The sequence below is a fragment of the Vespula pensylvanica genome, chromosome 7 (assembly GCF_014466175.1).
Source record: "Vespula pensylvanica isolate Volc-1 chromosome 7, ASM1446617v1, whole genome shotgun sequence".
In the NCBI taxonomy this organism is placed as follows: domain Eukaryota; kingdom Metazoa; phylum Arthropoda; class Insecta; order Hymenoptera; family Vespidae; genus Vespula; species Vespula pensylvanica.
In genome coordinates, this window is record NC_057691.1 from 5,280,789 (window position 1) to 5,299,652 (window position 18,864).

An 18,864-nucleotide genomic window follows, 5' to 3' on the forward strand; every position below is an offset into this window, starting at 1 on the left:
CCATTGACATTTTTCTTAGACTTCGTGAAACGTGCACTTTACATATTTATCATCCAAAAAAATTAAACTTGATTATCATAAGTAAAAAAAGTAATACGTATAATTAGAATATAAACGAGAATAAAAGAGAGAATTAATTAAAAAAAAAAAAAAATAATAATTCATTTTGCTAGTAGCGACATCTAGTAATTTATTGACAAAATACTTTCTTAATATAATTGCCTATTATTTTTCCTATCTTATATGTTTTTACTCTAAGATTAAATTTCTTCGTCTAGATAACTCCGATATTAAATGATTATAATCTGCGAATATATATCACCTACCTTCGGAAATTCTAATATCAGAGTAACATAATATCTAAGAGTTCATTTAAAATCCTTCTTATAAAAAGGATCCAAAGGAAAAGAGGTTGACGATTCGCATGTTCGTTTGAAGTCTTCATAGTACGAGAAAATTCCGTCGAGGCAGATCGAACGTTCTATTCTTCCACAATTTTTCCATCGTCTAAAAATGGTGAGAACACTCTGTTTTATATATCGTTCGAGAGTGTTAGATATTCGAGATTCTCATAAGCACTAGGGAAATAGAACGTTTTACAACCCTCCATTTCAGGTAGATTCGTTGAAAGTAGATCAAGCAGAAAGGGAAAACTTTTATTTAATCGTTGCATTCTCAATTATAAATAAGCTTAAAAAAAAGTCATTTTTAGAATAGAATACTTTTTTCCAAAATTCCTTTTCTATATTACATACCCTCTTATTCTGGGACATGACAATGATTTATTGACAACCCTGACCCAACGTCATCAATTAAGAAATTAGATAAAATCAATCGTCCATATTTGACACATTTTTTTAGCACAATAAAATTATAGAAAATGTTTTCTCATAAAGAAGTTCGCACGTATCGAATTTTGCTTTTTTTTTTTCTTTCTTTTTTTTCTTTTTTTTTTTTTCTTTTTCTTTTAAAGCTTAACGGCAATATTATATCACGAAGATAAATTTGAACTGGAAAGATTTACGATGTAAAGGAAACTCGATGAGATATTTTCGAAAGATATTTTTTCCAATCACATTTGTATTTAGATTTCTTATGTAAATTCGATGATTAGAAACATATAACTAGAAGTAAAAATATGATGTATGGTGGAATAGATTAATAGTGTCAAAAAAAAAGTGCAAAATGATGAAGAGTTTTTTGAATTGAGCGCCATCTGATATTATGGCTCTCGGACTACTCCCATTCTCAAAGCAGTACATCGACATGAACCTCTCCGTAGTTTGTTTGCGTTCATCGGCTGTATGTATGAATTTCGTAGTGTTCGCAGGTTACAATAAAGCAGATAATTTTTCAATTAAAGTTGACTTAAGATTGGAATCGTAGTGTAGTGTGCGAAAACGATTAATCGCCGGATACGGAATCCATAACTGTTTAATGGATCCGACTATCGGTTGGTATCAACCGGAGCAGTTCGGCCCTGCTAAGGACTTATGGTTACACATTTGGGAAGCTGAGAAAGGTCTCGATATCTTAACCCTGAAGAACGATTCGTCGTCGAATGTGATGGGCGTTAAAATGCAGCAGGATTTTATAGCTTTCGACTCGGTGAATAATCGTACGGGAGATCGTGGTCAGCAAAATACTTGCAATAGTTATTATAACCCATCACGTAGGAAAGGTGATAATCGTGCTAGTACCTACGGCATGAACTACAATTATGATGCCTTGGTCGGAGAATACGGTGGATGCCCGTGGCGTGTGCCTAATAAACATTATTCTAAAGGAGTTATTGGGTGAGCACTCCATCACCTTTCTAACCCTTGTTCATTATGTTATTTCTACGATATCCATATACGGAGATATACGCTTTGTCCATATGGGCATTATAAGGTTAGGTACATTGCCATTCTACTTTACTGGCCCAATATTACAAAATTATTCCAACCCTCCTGAAAAAATCACAGTATGACTGAAGAGGTACGACGAACGATCGATCGATTTCCTACTTCGAGAACAAATGATATACTTTACTGTTTATTTATTAGAATAAAAAAGAATTAGTTAGTAATAAGTTGTAGACCATGCTGCTGCCTCTTGTAGGATATATAGTTACATAATAGAATATTTATGGAATCTGGAATTAATGATCAGTCAAAATACTTCTTGAGTGACATAGACTTGTCTAAAGCTTAATATTTTTTTTTTCTTTGCCCATTATTCATTACTATTTTTGACATGATTATTTATTTAACCAGGGAATTATTACTAAATTATTTTCTGCAAAAATTTTTCTAAACAATTTTTATGCTCTCATACAATGGAAAAGTGATATATATATATATGTATGTATGTGTATATATGTATATATGTATATATATATATATATAATATTGATATTTCAATATCTGACATTTGTACTTGTATATTAACAGGTAATGATAATAAGTGAAAAATTAATATATAATATATAATTTGAAACATGAATATATATATATAAAGAATATTGCATGTTGCATCATATGTAAATATTTAAAGATATTACACTCATAAAAGGATAATGTGCTTTGAATTTTTTATCATTCTACTTGATTTTGTATGATATTAATGATAACAAGACATAAGAACAAATATATTATTATATCTTAAACAAATATATAAAAAATATTGATATTGTACTAAATATATCATTTTTATGACAAAATAGTTATAAAAAATAATGTTTTTATAATTATAAAAAATAAAGCAAAAAGAATGAATTTTATTTTAGCATTGCATAAAATATGCAAATGATATTTTCTTACTTAGGTTACACGAAGAAATAGAAGATTTCTTTTCATATATGTGTCCATCCAATGAAGAACATAGTTTAAGAATGCGAGTGGTTAAACGTATAGAACAAGTAATATATGATCTTTGGCCAGATTCGAAAGTTGAAGTATTTGGAAGTTTTCGTACAGGTCTATATTTACCCACTAGGTATGTAATATAATAGAATTTTTATAATTGATCTCCTTTGATCTATTAATTATGAAAATATAAAATTTTCTATATTTCTTTTGCATTTATCATTTGAATTAAAATATACATAAATATGTATTGAATACCATTGTATGTGTTCTTTCTTCTTTGTGATATATTGGCAATAATCATAATTTGTTTAAAAACAATAATTTTTACAGTGACATAGATTTAGTTGTAATTGGAATGTGGACAAATCTTCCATTACGTACATTGGAACGTGCTTTATTAGATCAAAATATTGCTGAACCATCTTCTTTAAAAGTTTTGGATAAGGCCAGTGTTCCAATTGTCAAACTTACTGATAAAGAGACAGAAATTAAAGTAGACATTAGTTTTAACATGAATAATGGTGTAAAATCAGCAGAATTGATAAACTCTTTTAAAAGACGGTTTCCTGTACTAGAAAAGCTTGTTATGGTACTGAAACAGTTTTTATTACAAAGAGATCTTAATGAAGTATTTACTGGTGGCATTTCTTCATACAGTTTAATACTTATGACCATCAGTTTTCTGCAAGTAAGTTTTTGTAAACTAAGTAACTTTTTGTATATTATATAAAATCATTTTGTATATTATATTAAATAAATTCATCGCTTGTATAATTCATTACTTGTGTAATGAATTTAAGGGAATATATACTGTAGAATGTATACTATAAAGAACTGAATACTTTTTTAGTTACATCCTAGACAAAATGCTTATTGCTCAAATGCTAATCTGGGAGTATTGCTGATTGAATTTTTGGAACTCTATGGTAGGAAATTCAATTATGTAAAAACAGGCATTCGAGTAAAAGATGGTGGTACTTACATATCTAAAGAAGAGGTAATGTATATTGATGATGCTTCTACTGCAATAGCAATGCTACTTATCAATAAAAAGTAGTATATTATATCAACAGAAATTAAATCTCAAATAATTCGTCATCAACAAATATTTTTACTTATTGATTATTTACATATTGTTTACATATGTACTTTATAATATTGCCTTTGTGGAAATATTTTTAAATATTTAATAAATTATAGGTTCAAAGAGATATGATAGATGGACATCGACCTTCTTTGTTATGCATAGAAGATCCACTTACACCTGGTAATGATATAGGCCGTAGTAGTTATGGTGCTCTGTATGTAAAGGATGCATTCGATTGGGCATATTACGTTCTTTCTCAGGCAGTCAGTCCTTTAAATATTCTAGTTAATGATGCAAATAAAGTAAGGTAAGGTTGAATTAGATCATAATAGAAGTTTTATATATAACTCTGCATTACAGTTACTTTGTTTGTGAAAAATTAAAAGTTTTCATATAATTTTTTAAACAAAATTATCTTTATTGTACATACAGTATATTGGGAAGAATAATTCGTGTGACAGATGAAGTAATAGAGTATCGTAGATGGATTAAAGAAACATTCCCAGTACCACTGAGTGAAGTGGACTCGCTGTCTAGCTCAACTGGATCTGATGCATCCACTCTCTCAGCACCAGCTAGTGACACGGTAAATTTGTTAATTTATCGTAAAAAATAATATTTCCCCTATATTATATAAAGTATGATAATACATTCGTGATTAACATATGACAAGGATCTGTTTTTTTATTTTGAAGGATTCAGAATGTAGTCGTGGAAATTCACCAAATACAGGTGGAAAAGTAGAGGAAAATGTTAAAGAGCGGCATGTATTTAACAATCAACAACCTCATCATCATTCTCAATGGAAGAAACCTTTCAAAACAACTACTCACTGTATGTGAACTTGTTATGTGTAAAAATATAATGATGCATGGTATATACAATTATTTACTATATAAAAATATTATTCTTCACAGTAAATCATCAGCACAGTTCTAGAGGAAATTATCGTGGAATAAATAATAATATAGGTGGACAAAATAAAATAAAGCATAATCTTCACAGTAATGGTAGTCATAACAATAGCACTAGTCACAGTCCAAATTCAAGACCACACACATTGAAGAGAAAGAAACAATGCGTAACACAACGTGGTCCTGGAGATTGTGTACGGTGATGAATTGTGCAAAATAATTTTGAACAATGTTAAAATATCACTTAAGACACGAGTTTAATATTATGATCGTGTGATAAAGCGACAGCAAATCATTTTTGTCACATATTAACTAAATCATTCTGTCGCGACATCATCCTTGTAAGTTTTCTCCATTCAGTCTGCAGAAGGGGTTAATATTTACAATTAAGCATTTGCAATTCGAATACGATATTATTCTTGACAGTACAAAAGATACCCCTGAAGTAGCTATATTTTTCATTTTCCAAGAATATATTTCACTCTGTACGAGAGCTTGTGTACCAAAGACGCGCGTACAGAATTGTAATATAATTCAAATTAGGCTAGGTTAAATTTTGTTTGCATTAATGCACATATTGCACATAAAATAAGGAAAAAAAAAATGTAACAATATTTTGTTAAATATTGTTTCTAGCATTACACACTTATTGCCACCTTTGAATAGCAATTGTGTTCATACCCAGATAAAAACTCATTGTAATACATTTATATATAATACGATTGATATTTCTGAGTATTAGTTGCGGTACATTTTTCTTAAGAATTTCACGAAACTGTAAAACTTGCTCTTGTAGTTATGATAAAGACTTAGTTTTCTATATGAAACTATATTCTTATAATAAGAGGGTGAAAGAAAAAAAAAAAAATGGTGATATTGGGACTTACCTAATGTAAATATTGTAATATACATAATCAAACATAGAAAAATAAGTCTAACAGTTATCTACTAAACTTTTTTATTTTGTATGTACCTAAAAAATAGTGTTTGTTACAGTAATATTATCACAGTAATATTTAATATGCATGTGAGAGCCACATTCATGAAAAAAAAGAAAAAAAGAAAAAAAAAAGAAAAAAAAACTTCTTTTTGTAACATAATTCTGATAATAATAATTTAGTATATTTTTTGGATTTTATTGAAATCATAGGTTCGTAAATGGGTAAAAAAAATTTTTATCAAAATAATGAAAAAAAAAATGTGCATAACTATTATAGCAATCTGCTTTCAATTTTTGTAGTATTTTCTTGAAAACGCAATTTTTGCAGATGTATTTATTTTGTATACAGCTTGTCTGATTTCTTAACAATGTTTGATATCTTTTTATATCCCCCCAACAATATTGTATTACTCTTCAATAAAAAGACGATATATGTCAGCACCACACAAAAACAGATCAATCAGTTATATGACACTGCATTTTGTGAAAAATTCTATACAATATAATCTTCTGACAATATGCAAAAAGGCCTTGACATAATTTTATATTCAAATGATTATGCTTGGGAATTGCTCTGTATTTATTTTAATATTGACAATGACATTCCAGTAATCAATAAGTTCTGATCATTTCAATAACTTATAAATTGACCATTTTACAGCATACAATTAGGTGCTAAAATATTAGAAATAAATTATTTTTTTGTATAAAAAGTTTTTGTATTTACACAAAATTTTATTTCATAGTCATTTATGTTCATAAAAGTTGAATACTGGGTAACATTAAAGTTTGTTTTTCTTTAACACATATGCTATTTATTCAATATTTTATTATCATTTAATTACATTCATGAGTAAATTGTGTTGTACGCTGTGAATGAATTTAATTAAAATATTAATTGTTTATTAAAAATGTTTTAATTTAAATACTTTTTACTAAATTTTTAACCATATAATTTTTTCAAGATCTCTTAGAATTTATTGTCTATTGAAAGCATTAAAAAATAAATTAGAAAAAGAGCAATATTTCGAATGTAATAATGTTTTTATTGTTTATTTATCTGCAAATTTAAATTAGTATCATAAAAAACTTATATATATATATAAATGTATGTATATACATAGACAGAAGCTGTAATCTTAAAGTATTTATTTGAACTTCCTCAAATAATTTGTACATGGAACGTTCATATTAAGATATTATACAATTATATTTTCATCTACTTGTCCTAGTATTATATTATTTATTATATTTTGCAGTAATTCCTGTTATGGGATTCATGTCAAGTTTTATAATACGGTCTAACATAGCGAGCTGATTCTCCTCATCGAATGAAGGTGGTAGAGGTGGGAGTACTGAAATAAAAGATGAATATTTATCTTGGCCAAAATACACACACACATACATAGTCACTATTATTAATAATATTAATATATTAAGAATATATGTAAAGTATATATATAAGTATATAAAATTTTACCATATAGTTTATAGAACATATAATACCAAACTGCAATACATGTAATTACTAATCCATATCCTATAGCAAGTTTCCACTCTCCTGTAGGTGCATCTATTTCTGCAAATGTACAACGAAAACTGGCACGATATAATGCCTTTTTTTCATCTATTGAAAGTTTTTTCCAGTCTCCTTTTTCTTTTTCTCTTAAAGCCTATACGAATAATATAAATATATATAGAACTTTCAATAGAGTACATACTTTTTTTCCTTTAATTATTTTAATTAATAAATATAAATACCAGCACGTCTGGAGTATTAGCTTTAAAACGGATTGCAGGCATTGGAAAATCTGTGCGATCTACATATGCAGGTGTATTATTATATCCAGAACCAACAATGTCTCTGTTACCAACAGTACTTAAAGCATAATGCGACTTCCTTACAATTTGTTTGCTTCCTTGTTGCAAACAATTTAGAATAGCACGGCTATTCATTAGATTATTCATTTTGTACTAAAACATTATTGAAAACAAAAATTTCATATTTTTCATTACCATAGCATAAAATCTGATATGTGTAAATTAATAAAACCTTTATTATATACTTTCATTATCATATGCTCTTTTCTATACCAAAAATTGTCTAGAATAATTTTAATAAAAAGATAAAATATGCTATACAAGATCATTTTATAAGTAATTTAAAAAATTGATGTAATCTTCAATAAAGATAGGTTACCCATTAAATATTTTTTATTGAAAAAGTACAAATTTAAATGTCAAAAATACCAACAGATATATGTATATGCAATTCTGTTACAAGGATGTATGTACGAATAGATTGTTAAAACAAAAAGTTTATAATTTTTTAAAATTTCTAAACTAAAAATGAGTTTAGTCAATTTTTCGTACTTTCTTACAATCTTGAATGGATATCTGACAAATTTCGAAAATAAGTAAAATCTTGTACGAATATATATGTAAAAAGTTATCTAACATCTAAATAACTATTAAAGTGAAAAGAACATATAGAATACCTAAAACTCTTAATTCATGAAAATCTCTCTTAACATACAAATTTAATGTCATTTAGAAAAACATTTGAATCTCTAAAATGATATTAAAAATCTATGACTTACAGGTAACACTTTACCCAAGGCAACCAAAAGATGGCCGTTGATAAGACGATTAGATCATTCCTTTGCTACACTTTTTTAGAGTGTAACCAGAAATTTACAAGTTCGATAGATATTCCGTCAATACCCTGAAATAGTGCTTTATAGTTCACCTTTAAGACTGTACGCCACCTACCGCTCGTAGCGCATGCGATTTCAGCGACAGATATGGACAAAATATGAACTACGAGCTCAATAGGGAAACACTATTCTCACTATGCGCTTATTGTATCGATACATGAACGAATGAATACATACTTGCTAAATTTCTATTGGTCGCTGGATTCTATATTTGTTTTTATTGGAAAATTAATCAATAGAGCTGATACTGACCTAAATATAACCATGTATTTTAATTGAGGAGAAAACGAAATTTATAAATTTATAAATATTGTAACGTAACAGTATTACAATATATTTACGAGAAAAATAACACATCGTTCATAATATAATATAAATTTACACATGGTATATATAATATTTAAAATTTAGTTAAGTATATGTAATACAGATGGCGCAATAATAGATCGATGTATCACATTACGCTTTCTTCAATGCGTTTGTTGTGATCTTAGGTTAATTCTCGTTTCGCTTCGTATCACTGCAAATTTGAGAGGTTTAGTCGTATAATAAAAAAAGAAAACATGGAAAGACATTCAGAAAGACGTTCGGAAAGATATTCGGAGAGATATTCAGATAGACATTCGGAAAAACGTTCGGAAAGACGTTCGGAAAGACGTTCGGAGAGACATTCGGAAAGATACTCGGATAGACGCCCGGATAAATATTCGGATAAACATTCGGATAAACATTCGGATAAACATTCGGAGAAACGATCAGAGAAACATTCGGAGAAAAGGCATACAACAGAAACAATGACGAACAATCGGAAAAGAACTGTTGATCTCCTGACAGCAAAAACAGGAGGGGCTTACATACCACCTGCCAAGTTACGTATGATGCAGGCAAATATTACAGATAAGTCTGGTGCTGCTTATCAACGTATTGCTTGGGAGGCTCTTAAAAAATCTATTCATGGATGCATTAACAAAGTTAATGTTAGCAATATTGGTCTTATAACAAGAGAGCTTCTAAGAGAAAATATTGTTAGAGGAAGAGGTTTATTAGCTCGTTCTATTATACAAGCCCAAGCTGCTTCTCCAACTTTCACTCCTGTCTATGCAGCATTAACAGCTATTATTAATTCCAAATTTCCTAATATTGGAGAATTAATACTCAAACGTCTTATTATACAGTTTAAGCGTGGTTTCCGTAGAAATGACAAACCTCTTTGTATATCGTCCGGAACATTTGTTGCGCATCTTTTAAATCAACGCGTAGCACATGAAATTTTACCTTTAGAAATCTTAACATTACTTGTAGAGACACCTACAGATGATTCTGTAGAAGTTGCTATAGCATTTTTAAAGGAATGTGGAATGAAATTAACGGAAGTATCTAGAAAAGGTATAGAGGCCATTTTTGAAATGTTGAGAAATATACTGCACGAGGGTCAATTAGATAAACGTGTACAATATATGATTGAAGTCATGTTTCAAATTCGGAAAGATGGTTTCAAAGATCATCAAGCAGTTCCCCAAGAACTAGATCTTGTTGAAGAGGAAAATCAATTTACACATCTTATACAATTAGATGAAGCAATAGATTCGCAAGACATTTTAAATGTTTTTAAATTTGATAGTGATTATGTGACTAATGAAGAAAAATATAAACAATTAAGCAAGGAAATTCTTGGTTCAGATGATAGTGATTCTGAAGCGGGAGAGGATGACGAAGAAAGTTCAGATGAAGATAGCAATGCAGAGACTGCAGAGGAGAAAGAAGGTGTTATTGTAGATAATACAGAAACTAATTTAACTGCTCTTAGAAGAACTATTTATTTAACAATACATTCTTCACTTGATTTTGAAGAATGTGCTCATAAATTAATGAAAATGCAACTAAAACCAGGACAAGAAATTGAGCTTTGTCATATGTTCTTAGATTGCTGTGCAGAAATGCGTACATATGAAAAGTTCTTTGGACTTTTAGCAGGACGATTCTGCGCCATTAACAAAATTTATGTGACACCATTTGAACAAATTTTTCAAGATTCTTATCACACGATACATCGATTAGATACTAATAAGTTACGAAATGTATCAAAATTCTTTGCTCATTTGTTATTTACTGATTCCATATCATGGGAAGTATTATCATGTATAAAGTTAAATGAAGAAGATACTACAAGTTCAAATAGAATATTTATCAAAATATTATTCCAAGAACTCTCTGAATATATGGGTCTTTCGAAACTCAATCAAAGAGTTAAAGATGTGACATTGCAAGAAGCTTTCAGTGGATTATTTCCTAGAGATAATCCAAAAAATACACGTTTTGCTATTAATTTTTTCACATCTATTGGTCTAGGGGGTCTAACAGATGACTTGAGAGAACATCTTAAATCGTGATTATAAGTTTTTAATGTATATAATAATTTCATGTAATATAACTTAACTTGTAATATAAAGATACAAAATTGTAATATAAATTAATAAATATTAACATAAATCTTTTTTTTATATAAAAAATTTTTGAATAATTGATCATATGAGTTTGGATTTAAAAATAAGTTATAAGATTTTATAATTAAAGTTTGCATGCGAATATAATAGGTTTGTTAGGAAATTCTATTACCCATTTATAAAAAAACAATAATTTTTTATGTTTATTAATATTTAATTTATAATTCTGTTTAAATTCATTTATTATTATTATTATATTTATTTTGGTAAGGACATAATCCTAACTTAGAAAAAACCTAACTACACTTCTACTATACTACTATACTACTACTCTACTACATTATTCTACTACACTAGACTACTGTTACACTAGTACTACTGCTACACCACTACACTACTACACTAGTACTGTACTACACTACTACTGCTACATTACTATTTTTCTCAATACTATCGGACATTGCCACATCGAAAAAAAGTCTGATAATATTCGGGCAAGAACAGTAGTAGTGATTGTTAAATTAAGAATATAAGCATAAATAATCTTATGTAAATAACATCAGTGATAATAAAGATAATATTTGTATGGTCACGAGGTTATTTTCCATCTCCGACAAGTGTAATTTTTTAATATATTATACATTTATAATGTGTTCCAAGCAATTGATTCTGATTTTAATTAAAAAGAACAATATCATTAATGAACTTATCTGATTATTATGATAATTATTGATAATTTTCTGGTTTATAAAGAAAAATATTTTTCTAATCGTGTTATTTGAAGTTAAACGTATTATCAACTGTTTTTCTATAAAACATCAAAGTATATTTTATTACATAATTACATAGTTTCATTGCATTTTATTAAATAATCACATAACCAATATTTATATATTTTTTTATTTTTAATAATTTATTAACTTATAAATATACTTATATACACACACACACATATATATATATATAAATTGCTTTTACAAATTATTTAATTATTTTTTAAAATAGATAGTGAATTATGAAGTCTTTAAAAATTGTGATGCTACGAAATATGGGTGGAAAATTTATTTTGCGTAATAAGTACGTATAAAATGATTATATTAAGTTAAGAATAAAAGAAATGTGTGATTAGCAGATAATAGTACTATTAAATTTAGATTTGTTGGAGATAATGATTTATTTAATTAAAATGTTTTAATATTTATTATTATATATAATAGTGAATATATTTTTAGTTCATCAGAAACACCTAAATATGTAACAAACAGTATAAGACCAATTGGATCTTCTATAGATTCGAAAGAAATAGAATTTTTTGGAAAATTAAACAATAAATGGTGGGATCCCAATGGTCACTTAGCTCTTCTTCATATTATGAATCATATTAGAGTACAGTTTGTACGAGATGGCTTAGCTAACACAGGCATTATTAAAGATGATACAAATTTACCTTTAGAAGGAACAAAGATTGTGGATATTGGATGTGGTGGAGGAATATTCTCTGAACCATTAGCTAGAATAGGAGCAGAAGTAACAGGAATAGATAATTCATTGGAATTGATAGATGTTGCAAAGGAACATGCCTCATTGGATTCCACTTTATCAGGAAAATTAAATTATATTCAAACTACCATTGAAGAATTTGAAAAAGAAAATATAGAAAAATATGATGCAGTGGTAGCTTCTGAAGTTCTGGAACATGTAGCTGATCAACGATTATTTCTTAAAGTAAGTACTTATAATGTAAAATTTAATTATAATGTAAAAATGATTATTATTATTTGTAAAAATTAAGCACTATAAAACAAAAGTTTTTTTTTATATTTTCTGGCTTTTAATTATAAATTATTAGTCTTGTTCGACAATTATAAAACCTGGAGGATCACTGTTCATTACTACCATAAATAAAACTTTACCATCTTGGTTGGGTGCAATTATTGCAGCAGAGTATATATTGAAACTTGTACCAATTGGAACACATGATTGGGATAAATTTATTTCGCCAGAAGAAGTTCAACGTTTCTTAGAAATTTGTAAGATATAATATAGATTGATAAGATTATTATTTAGTTACAAATTCTTCAGTATATTATTTTAACAAAATATTTTTATATATTAGGTGGTTTGAAGACAAAACTAATTCATGGGATGATTTTTAATCCAATAAAATATGAATGGTCTTGGTCATCAAACACTTCAATAAACTATGCGCTTCATGCAATCAAACAATAATATTCCAAAATTGCTTATATAACAATGTTTATTTGTTATGGATTATAATATGTAAATTATAACAAAAATTAATTTTTTTAATATAATTTAGATATATAATATAATTCCTGTATGCGTTATATATCAATTTACATTTATACATAATCAAATATATCTATTAAATTAGTCTTCAGGATATACAACACCAATTTGTTTTCTAAGTTCATCTTCCAATTTTGCAATTAATATAGATGTATTGTGAGACATTTTTGGATGTTCTGTCATACCTATAAAAATAGTTATATTTGTTAAATAAAAAAAAATTGTATATTCAGAGTTGTTATATAATAGAATACCATTTTGAAGGCAAGTACGAACTGCAGCAGCTTGATAAGATAATCCTGCACTATTTATGAAATTCATTTCCTGCTTGACTTCTGGTAAGGAAACATGCACAAGACCACTTGGCAAATGTACTTTAGGTGGACACCAAAAATTTGGTACACGTATTGTACCTCTTGTTCCAATAATATAAGCTTCGTTAGGTAAAGTTAATAAACTATGTGTTAGAATAGTGGCAGTACGATTTCCTTTATATAAAAGAGTTGCAGAAGTTGATATATCTACTCCTTCTTCATTTAAGAATCCAGCAGCTTTAATTGTATGTGGCATTTCATTACCAAAAACCATGCAAACAAATTGCAAACAATATACACCTAAATCCAATATAGTACCACCACCCAAGCTTTTCGTACTAAAAGTATTACACAGATTATTATAATTATTTAATATACTTATAGAAACAATAAATTATAAAGGAATATTATTAAAATAATAAAAAAAAATGTATCTGTTTACATACTTGAGTCTTTCAACATTTTCCAAATTAAATCCAAATGGAACAATAACTTGAAGAATTTCTCCCATATTGCCAGATGAAATTTCTTTTTGAATAGCATCATAAACTGGGAAAAAACGACTCCATATTGCTTCCATAAGAAAAAGATTTTTACTTTTTGCAAGTTGTATTAATCTTGTTGTTTGCTTCAAATTCATTGTTAATGGTTTTTCACAAAGAACATGTTTTCCATGTTCTAACATTAACTTTGCTGTTTCAAAATGTTGAGGATTCAATGTTCCAATATATACAACCTCTGATAAATATTTAAAAAAATTATTTATTATTTTTTATATGAATATTCTTTAAAATATGATAATATATAACTATATACCAATATCTTTATTTGTTGCTAATGCTGCATAATTATCATAAGCATTTTTAATATTGTGTAGTGCTGCGAAAGCTTGTGCTCTTGTCAAATTTCTTGCTGCAACACCAATTATTTCGTGTTCTTCTTTGGGTAATGTTGCTAAAGCTGTTACAAAATCATGTGAAATTTTTCCAGCAGTAGCTATACCCCAACGTGTAGCCATCTAATTTGAAATATAAACTTTTAGATACATATTTGCTTCTAATGTTAACTTTGCAAATACGAATCATAAAAAAACATTAATTATTTATCTTTAAAAAAATGTTATATATTTTATATAATTTTATTTCCCAGAATTTCTAAATTTCTCCTTATCAATATAAATCAATTTAAACATATATCGTAAACTCAAAAATCTCGAAACGATTAAAAAAAATGTTTTCAATAGAATTTCTTTATGAAATTATAAGTAGCTTTAACAATTAATTGAATTAACTTACTTTGCGAAGGTTATATTAATTTCTTGTATTTTCCTTAACAGTCACGTTTTATAGATAATTATTATATGAACGAATGTCCTTCATATATCTGTTAGATAAGGGCTACAGCAATATATAAGTGTATATTCTATTCATGATAACCATATGAAAAAATACAAAAACAATAATGACGTACTTATCTTCAGCCATTTATTTACAATACAATAAAAATATTATAATTTAAATATTAAACTATTAAAATATATTATTTGATTACATTACAAATATTTTTAATTATACATATGAATATAATAAAATGGTATAATTTCTATATAGTTACATAGATAAAAAGAGAATAAATCTTGCTATGAATAAAGCTTTATAATTGTTATGTAATAATAAATTAATACTAACAGTACTGCGATAAATGAACTAATATATTGATATGCTGATGCATTAAATTTTAATACACGCGTAAATTTCAAAATATATGCATTAATTTAATGTAATGACAAATATATTTATATGCTGTGTCATTCAATGAATACGCGCCATTTTTTGTATTATGTTACATACTACGAGTGTAAGTGCAGTGACTAAAAAAAAAAAAAAAAACAATTACTAGAAAAATATTATCACTATTTATATATATTATTACAATTGACAAATTAATAATCGAATTAATTTTTCTACAAAAAAGAAGAAGTTGAAAAGTGGAAAGTACTATTACCAAATACCTGTCTTTTTAATGGAAAACAACCTTTATGATAAAAAGTAATTAAAATACATCTGTAATCATTAATTAATTCATGGTAGAGATTTTCAATCCATACAATTTAATTTACTTTTTTCGTATCTTAAATTATCCGTTCCAACCTATTCTATAACGAACAATATTAATATATTTCAGTAATGTAGTGAAAATTTGACAAGCCAATAATATCTCTGTAGAAACATTGATGGCCGCAGGTATATGTACACGTCACGTGATATGTATAAACGTTGTCCAGTCACAATCGAGATTTTCGGTTAACTGCAAGCGTACATTTTTTCGTCGTTGTTCGTTAATACATTCGTGGCTCTTATCATGCGCAATGTTCATCATATAATTTATTAAATTATTAGGTCGAGGAAATTACCTCATTGACTTGATTGAGTTTGTTTATTATTCTGCTCTGTCATTTCAATTGATTCTATTCTCTCTCACACTAATTTCGCGGGGAGAGTAACATGGACGGTAATAAAGATGAAGCAGAACGTTGTGTCGAACTTGCTGAACGTTATCTACGAGAAAAAAAATTTGAAGATGCGGAGAAATTCATACGTAAAGCACAAAAACTTTATCCAACGCAAAAAACAGAAGGTGAGAAAAAGAATTGTCTATGCGATTTCGTTACTTCATTTCTAAACGCTTCCTGTTTACTGGTATAAACAATTACTTAGTACCAATTACAGATATTATTTACAAAATAAAATATGCGGTTAAAGATTTAATCAATATTGTAATTTAAATATGAAACATGGATTTCTTTATTCTTATAATATTTGATAATACATATATATATATATATATATATATATATATATATATATATATGCGTAGTATACTGGGATAAAATGAAATTAAATAATTAACTCATTGTGTAATCTGTAGAACAGATAATTTGTTAATAGTTAAGTATATACTACTTTTATAGATTTATTAACAAAAGTTACATCTCTATTAAAACAAAATGTGAAAACTGAATCAGAACCTACCGTTAGAAAGAGACATACTACTAATAAAGAAAGTTCTCAAGCCCAGAATAGCGTTGAATATACAAAAGATCAATTTGAAGCTGTAAAAAGGTACATATATATTTATATATAATTAATAAGGTAATTTCAAAAAATTGCAAATTTGTATATATAAAAAAGTATAAATTTAAATATATATATGTATACGTGTGCGTATGTATGTATATATATATTTATCATTGTTTAATCTTATAAATAATATTTATAGAATTAAAAAATGTAAAGATTATTATGAAATTTTGGGAGTAAGTAAAGATGCAACAGATAGCGATATTAAAAAAGCTTATAAAAAGCTAGCACTTCAGTTACATCCTGACAAGAACAAAGCTCCAGGAGCTGCAGAATCATTTAAAGGTAAATTATCTTACAAAAAACTTTAACAATTTAAAAAAATAATTAAGTTAAAAGTGATATAATTCCAAAATCAAGCCATTGGAAATGCTGTCGCTATTCTTACGGATGTTGAAAAACGGAAACAATATGATCTGTATGGTCCTGAAGAGGAACGATTACAAAGTAGTCAAGCTCGTCAAAATTATACCCATTATAATTACACACGTGGTTTTGAAGGTAATCTGATATTAAAGGACTTTAATAAAAACATGTTTAAATATTTTTAATATAAATATATATAATGTATATATAACTGTGTTTTAAATAATATAACATTAACGATACTTAATTATATTACATAGCTGATATAACAGCAGAAGAATTATTTAATATGTTCTTTGGCGGAGGGATACCTCAGCAAGAATTTTATATGAGACGTACAGGTGGTAGATGGATGAGGCAGCAAGAAACACAAGCTCAAAATGCTCATTCTCAGGTATTAAAAAAAAGATATATATAGATAAATGTTATTTAATAAGTTATATATAACAAATTATCAATAATTGTTAATCTTCCAGCAAGCAAATGGATATACTACATTTGTCCAATCATTACTTCTTTTGTTGTTAATATTGATATCTATGATGAGCAGTTTTTTTATATCAGATCCTTTATATAGTCTACATCCTAGTGCGTAAGTAATTCATTATTAATTATCATATGAATAAGTTTTTATTAGATGATTTTAAGACTGAAAAAGAATGGTGTAAAATTTATTTCAAACTATTAACATTTTTATTTTTTGTAGCAAATATTCTATAGCAAGAAAAACCCAACAATTGAAAATACCATATTACGTCAAGGAAAACTTTCATAACGAATATCAAGGCAGTTTGCACAGATTAGAAATATCGGTTCAAGAAGAATATTTATTAAACTTGAGACAAGCATGTTATAGGGAAAGAAATTATAGTATGTATATCTATAATTTGCTGTGTTTTTAGAATGACAAATATATAATATAAAATTCGTATTATAAAAATATTATATATTAAAACTCGATTGTTTTTCTATTATTTGTAGAGGACGCACTGTTATGGAAGGCTCGTAGTTTTCAAGATCAAGAAATGTTTCTTAAAGCTAAAAACATTGATACACCTTCTTGTAAAAAATTACAAGAATTACAAGAAGTTTCATAGCATATTCATGTAACTCATTAAAATTGTGTTGTAGATAGATGTATATTATATTCACGCGTGCATATTTATTTTGAGTGTGACGCAGGACGTTGAGTTATATGTTCGTATCTACTGTCATACATCGCGCGCCTTGCATAGCCTGTCATTAATAATATGGACCATGCATGATGTTTGATCCGTATCTAAATTGTTAATTGTTTGCTAGAAGATAAAATTTGAATAGCCCATTTAATGGTAATTCCACTAGTAAAATGATATTGAATTTATATTATGCAATTAGATGAGATAAATTTAGCTTTTTTTAGATTGATCGTATCAGTCAAGTAATCATAAAAGTTATTTATTTTCGTAGATTGAACGATGTTCTTTACGACTCGGAAATTGTTCATATAATCTTAAATTTTTTAATAAACATCAAAAATTCTTAATTTTTTAAAATTCGGTTTTTTATAGTAATGTAAGTGAAAAAAATATGTTAAAGTCATGTAAAGTTTTATTATTTTATTTCTTTTTATTTTACTATTATTTTATATATATATATATATATATATATATATATATATATATATATACAAATATATGTTTCTAAAAAAGACTCTTCTCTTGGCTGTATGGTAGTAAATAATGGATATACCATCTATGCATGTTGATGAAGAAGCAAATCATTAATAAATGTAAACTGT

General features: G+C 27.2%; 6 protein-coding genes across 8 annotated transcripts; 4 read left to right on the forward strand and 2 right to left on the reverse strand.

Annotated features, from left to right (window-relative positions):
- Window positions 1-1,066: 1,066 nt before the first annotated feature.
- Window positions 1,067-5,916, forward strand: LOC122630473 (terminal nucleotidyltransferase 4B-like). The gene is made up of 8 exons (XM_043814992.1): window positions 1,067-1,796; window positions 2,809-2,979; window positions 3,183-3,540; window positions 3,703-3,849; window positions 4,053-4,246; window positions 4,372-4,525; window positions 4,635-4,773; window positions 4,857-5,916. Exons 1-8 carry the CDS (start codon window positions 1,438-1,440, stop codon window positions 5,054-5,056), a joined length of 1,722 nt encoding a protein of 573 aa, XP_043670927.1. The 5' UTR covers window positions 1,067-1,437; the 3' UTR covers window positions 5,057-5,916.
- A 1,009-nt stretch (window positions 5,917-6,925) lies between these two features.
- Window positions 6,926-8,550, reverse strand: LOC122630474. Its single transcript, XM_043814993.1, has 4 exons — window positions 8,394-8,550; window positions 7,555-7,767; window positions 7,274-7,466; window positions 6,926-7,148 (listed from the first exon to the last, which is right to left on the reverse strand). The coding sequence occupies exons 2-4, from the start codon at window positions 7,759-7,761 to the stop codon at window positions 7,033-7,035; spliced, it is 516 nt and encodes a 171-aa protein (XP_043670928.1). The 5' UTR covers window positions 7,762-7,767; window positions 8,394-8,550; the 3' UTR covers window positions 6,926-7,032.
- Window positions 8,551-8,968: 418 nt separating this feature from the next.
- On the forward strand, window positions 8,969-11,078 carry LOC122630469 (pre-mRNA-splicing factor CWC22 homolog). The gene has a single exon (XM_043814985.1). The coding sequence runs from the start codon at window positions 9,074-9,076 to the stop codon at window positions 10,898-10,900; it is 1,827 nt and encodes a 608-aa protein (XP_043670920.1). The 5' UTR covers window positions 8,969-9,073; the 3' UTR covers window positions 10,901-11,078.
- Window positions 11,079-11,434: 356 nt separating this feature from the next.
- On the forward strand, window positions 11,435-13,269 carry LOC122630471 (ubiquinone biosynthesis O-methyltransferase, mitochondrial). Of its 3 annotated transcripts, none has more exons than XM_043814987.1 (5): window positions 11,435-11,573; window positions 11,960-12,031; window positions 12,187-12,679; window positions 12,804-12,984; window positions 13,071-13,269. In XM_043814987.1, the coding sequence occupies exons 2-5, from the start codon at window positions 11,970-11,972 to the stop codon at window positions 13,181-13,183; spliced, it is 849 nt and encodes a 282-aa protein (XP_043670922.1). In that variant the 5' UTR covers window positions 11,435-11,573; window positions 11,960-11,969; the 3' UTR covers window positions 13,184-13,269. The 3 variants fall into 3 exon arrangements, with proteins under 3 accessions (XP_043670922.1, XP_043670924.1, XP_043670923.1); XM_043814989.1 differs by lacking the exon at window positions 11,435-11,573 and adding an exon at window positions 11,641-11,777; XM_043814988.1 differs by lacking the exon at window positions 11,435-11,573 and having other exon boundaries at window positions 11,902-12,031.
- Window positions 13,270-13,300: 31 nt separating this feature from the next.
- Window positions 13,301-15,035, reverse strand: LOC122630470 (trans-1,2-dihydrobenzene-1,2-diol dehydrogenase-like). Its single transcript, XM_043814986.1, has 5 exons — window positions 14,874-15,035; window positions 14,395-14,596; window positions 14,025-14,316; window positions 13,519-13,916; window positions 13,301-13,449 (listed from the first exon to the last, which is right to left on the reverse strand). Exons 2-5 carry the CDS (start codon window positions 14,594-14,596, stop codon window positions 13,346-13,348), a joined length of 996 nt encoding a protein of 331 aa, XP_043670921.1. The 5' UTR covers window positions 14,874-15,035; the 3' UTR covers window positions 13,301-13,345.
- An 855-nt stretch (window positions 15,036-15,890) lies between these two features.
- Window positions 15,891-18,615, forward strand: LOC122630806 (dnaJ homolog subfamily B member 12). Its single transcript, XM_043815741.1, has 8 exons — window positions 15,891-16,215; window positions 16,550-16,700; window positions 16,858-17,003; window positions 17,079-17,219; window positions 17,345-17,478; window positions 17,561-17,676; window positions 17,791-17,954; window positions 18,066-18,615. The coding sequence occupies exons 1-8, from the start codon at window positions 16,083-16,085 to the stop codon at window positions 18,179-18,181; spliced, it is 1,101 nt and encodes a 366-aa protein (XP_043671676.1). The 5' UTR covers window positions 15,891-16,082; the 3' UTR covers window positions 18,182-18,615.
- The last annotated feature ends 249 nt before the right edge of the window (window positions 18,616-18,864 follow it).

Excerpts from the sequence above, each read along its gene's own strand:
- LOC122630474 (XM_043814993.1), bottom strand. The coding sequence starts at position 7,761 with ATGAATAATCTAATGAATAGCCGTGCTATTCTAAATTGTTTGCAACAA. Across the intron at positions 7,467-7,554 it reads CTAATACTCCAGACGTGCTG|GCTTTAAGAGAAAAAGAAAA; the intron begins GTATTTATATTT and ends TTATTCGTATAG. Across the intron at positions 7,149-7,273 it reads TATGTTCTATAAACTATATG|TACTCCCACCTCTACCACCT; the intron begins GTAAAATTTTAT and ends CTTTTATTTCAG.
- LOC122630806 (XM_043815741.1), top strand. The coding sequence starts at position 16,083 with ATGGACGGTAATAAAGATGAAGCAGAACGTTGTGTCGAACTTGCTGAA. Across the intron at positions 17,677-17,790 it reads TATAGTCTACATCCTAGTGC|CAAATATTCTATAGCAAGAA; the intron begins GTAAGTAATTCA and ends TATTTTTTGTAG. Across the intron at positions 17,955-18,065 it reads TTATAGGGAAAGAAATTATA|AGGACGCACTGTTATGGAAG; the intron begins GTATGTATATCT and ends TATTATTTGTAG.
- LOC122630473 (XM_043814992.1), top strand. The coding sequence starts at position 1,438 with ATGGATCCGACTATCGGTTGGTATCAACCGGAGCAGTTCGGCCCTGCT. Across the intron at positions 1,797-2,808 it reads TATTCTAAAGGAGTTATTGG|GTTACACGAAGAAATAGAAG; the intron begins GTGAGCACTCCA and ends TTTCTTACTTAG. Across the intron at positions 4,774-4,856 it reads TTTCAAAACAACTACTCACT|TAAATCATCAGCACAGTTCT; the intron begins GTATGTGAACTT and ends TATTCTTCACAG.
- LOC122630471 (XM_043814987.1), top strand. The coding sequence starts at position 11,970 with ATGAAGTCTTTAAAAATTGTGATGCTACGAAATATGGGTGGAAAATTT. Across the intron at positions 12,032-12,186 it reads AAATTTATTTTGCGTAATAA|TTCATCAGAAACACCTAAAT; the intron begins GTACGTATAAAA and ends ATATATTTTTAG. Across the intron at positions 12,985-13,070 it reads TCAACGTTTCTTAGAAATTT|GTGGTTTGAAGACAAAACTA; the intron begins GTAAGATATAAT and ends TTTATATATTAG.
- LOC122630470 (XM_043814986.1), bottom strand. The coding sequence starts at position 14,596 with ATGGCTACACGTTGGGGTATAGCTACTGCTGGAAAAATTTCACATGAT. Across the intron at positions 13,917-14,024 it reads GAAAATGTTGAAAGACTCAA|TACGAAAAGCTTGGGTGGTG; the intron begins GTATGTAAACAG and ends TAATACTTTTAG. Across the intron at positions 13,450-13,518 it reads TCGTACTTGCCTTCAAAATG|GTATGACAGAACATCCAAAA; the intron begins GTATTCTATTAT and ends CTATTTTTATAG.
- LOC122630469 (XM_043814985.1), top strand. The coding sequence starts at position 9,074 with ATGGAAAGACATTCAGAAAGACGTTCGGAAAGATATTCGGAGAGATAT.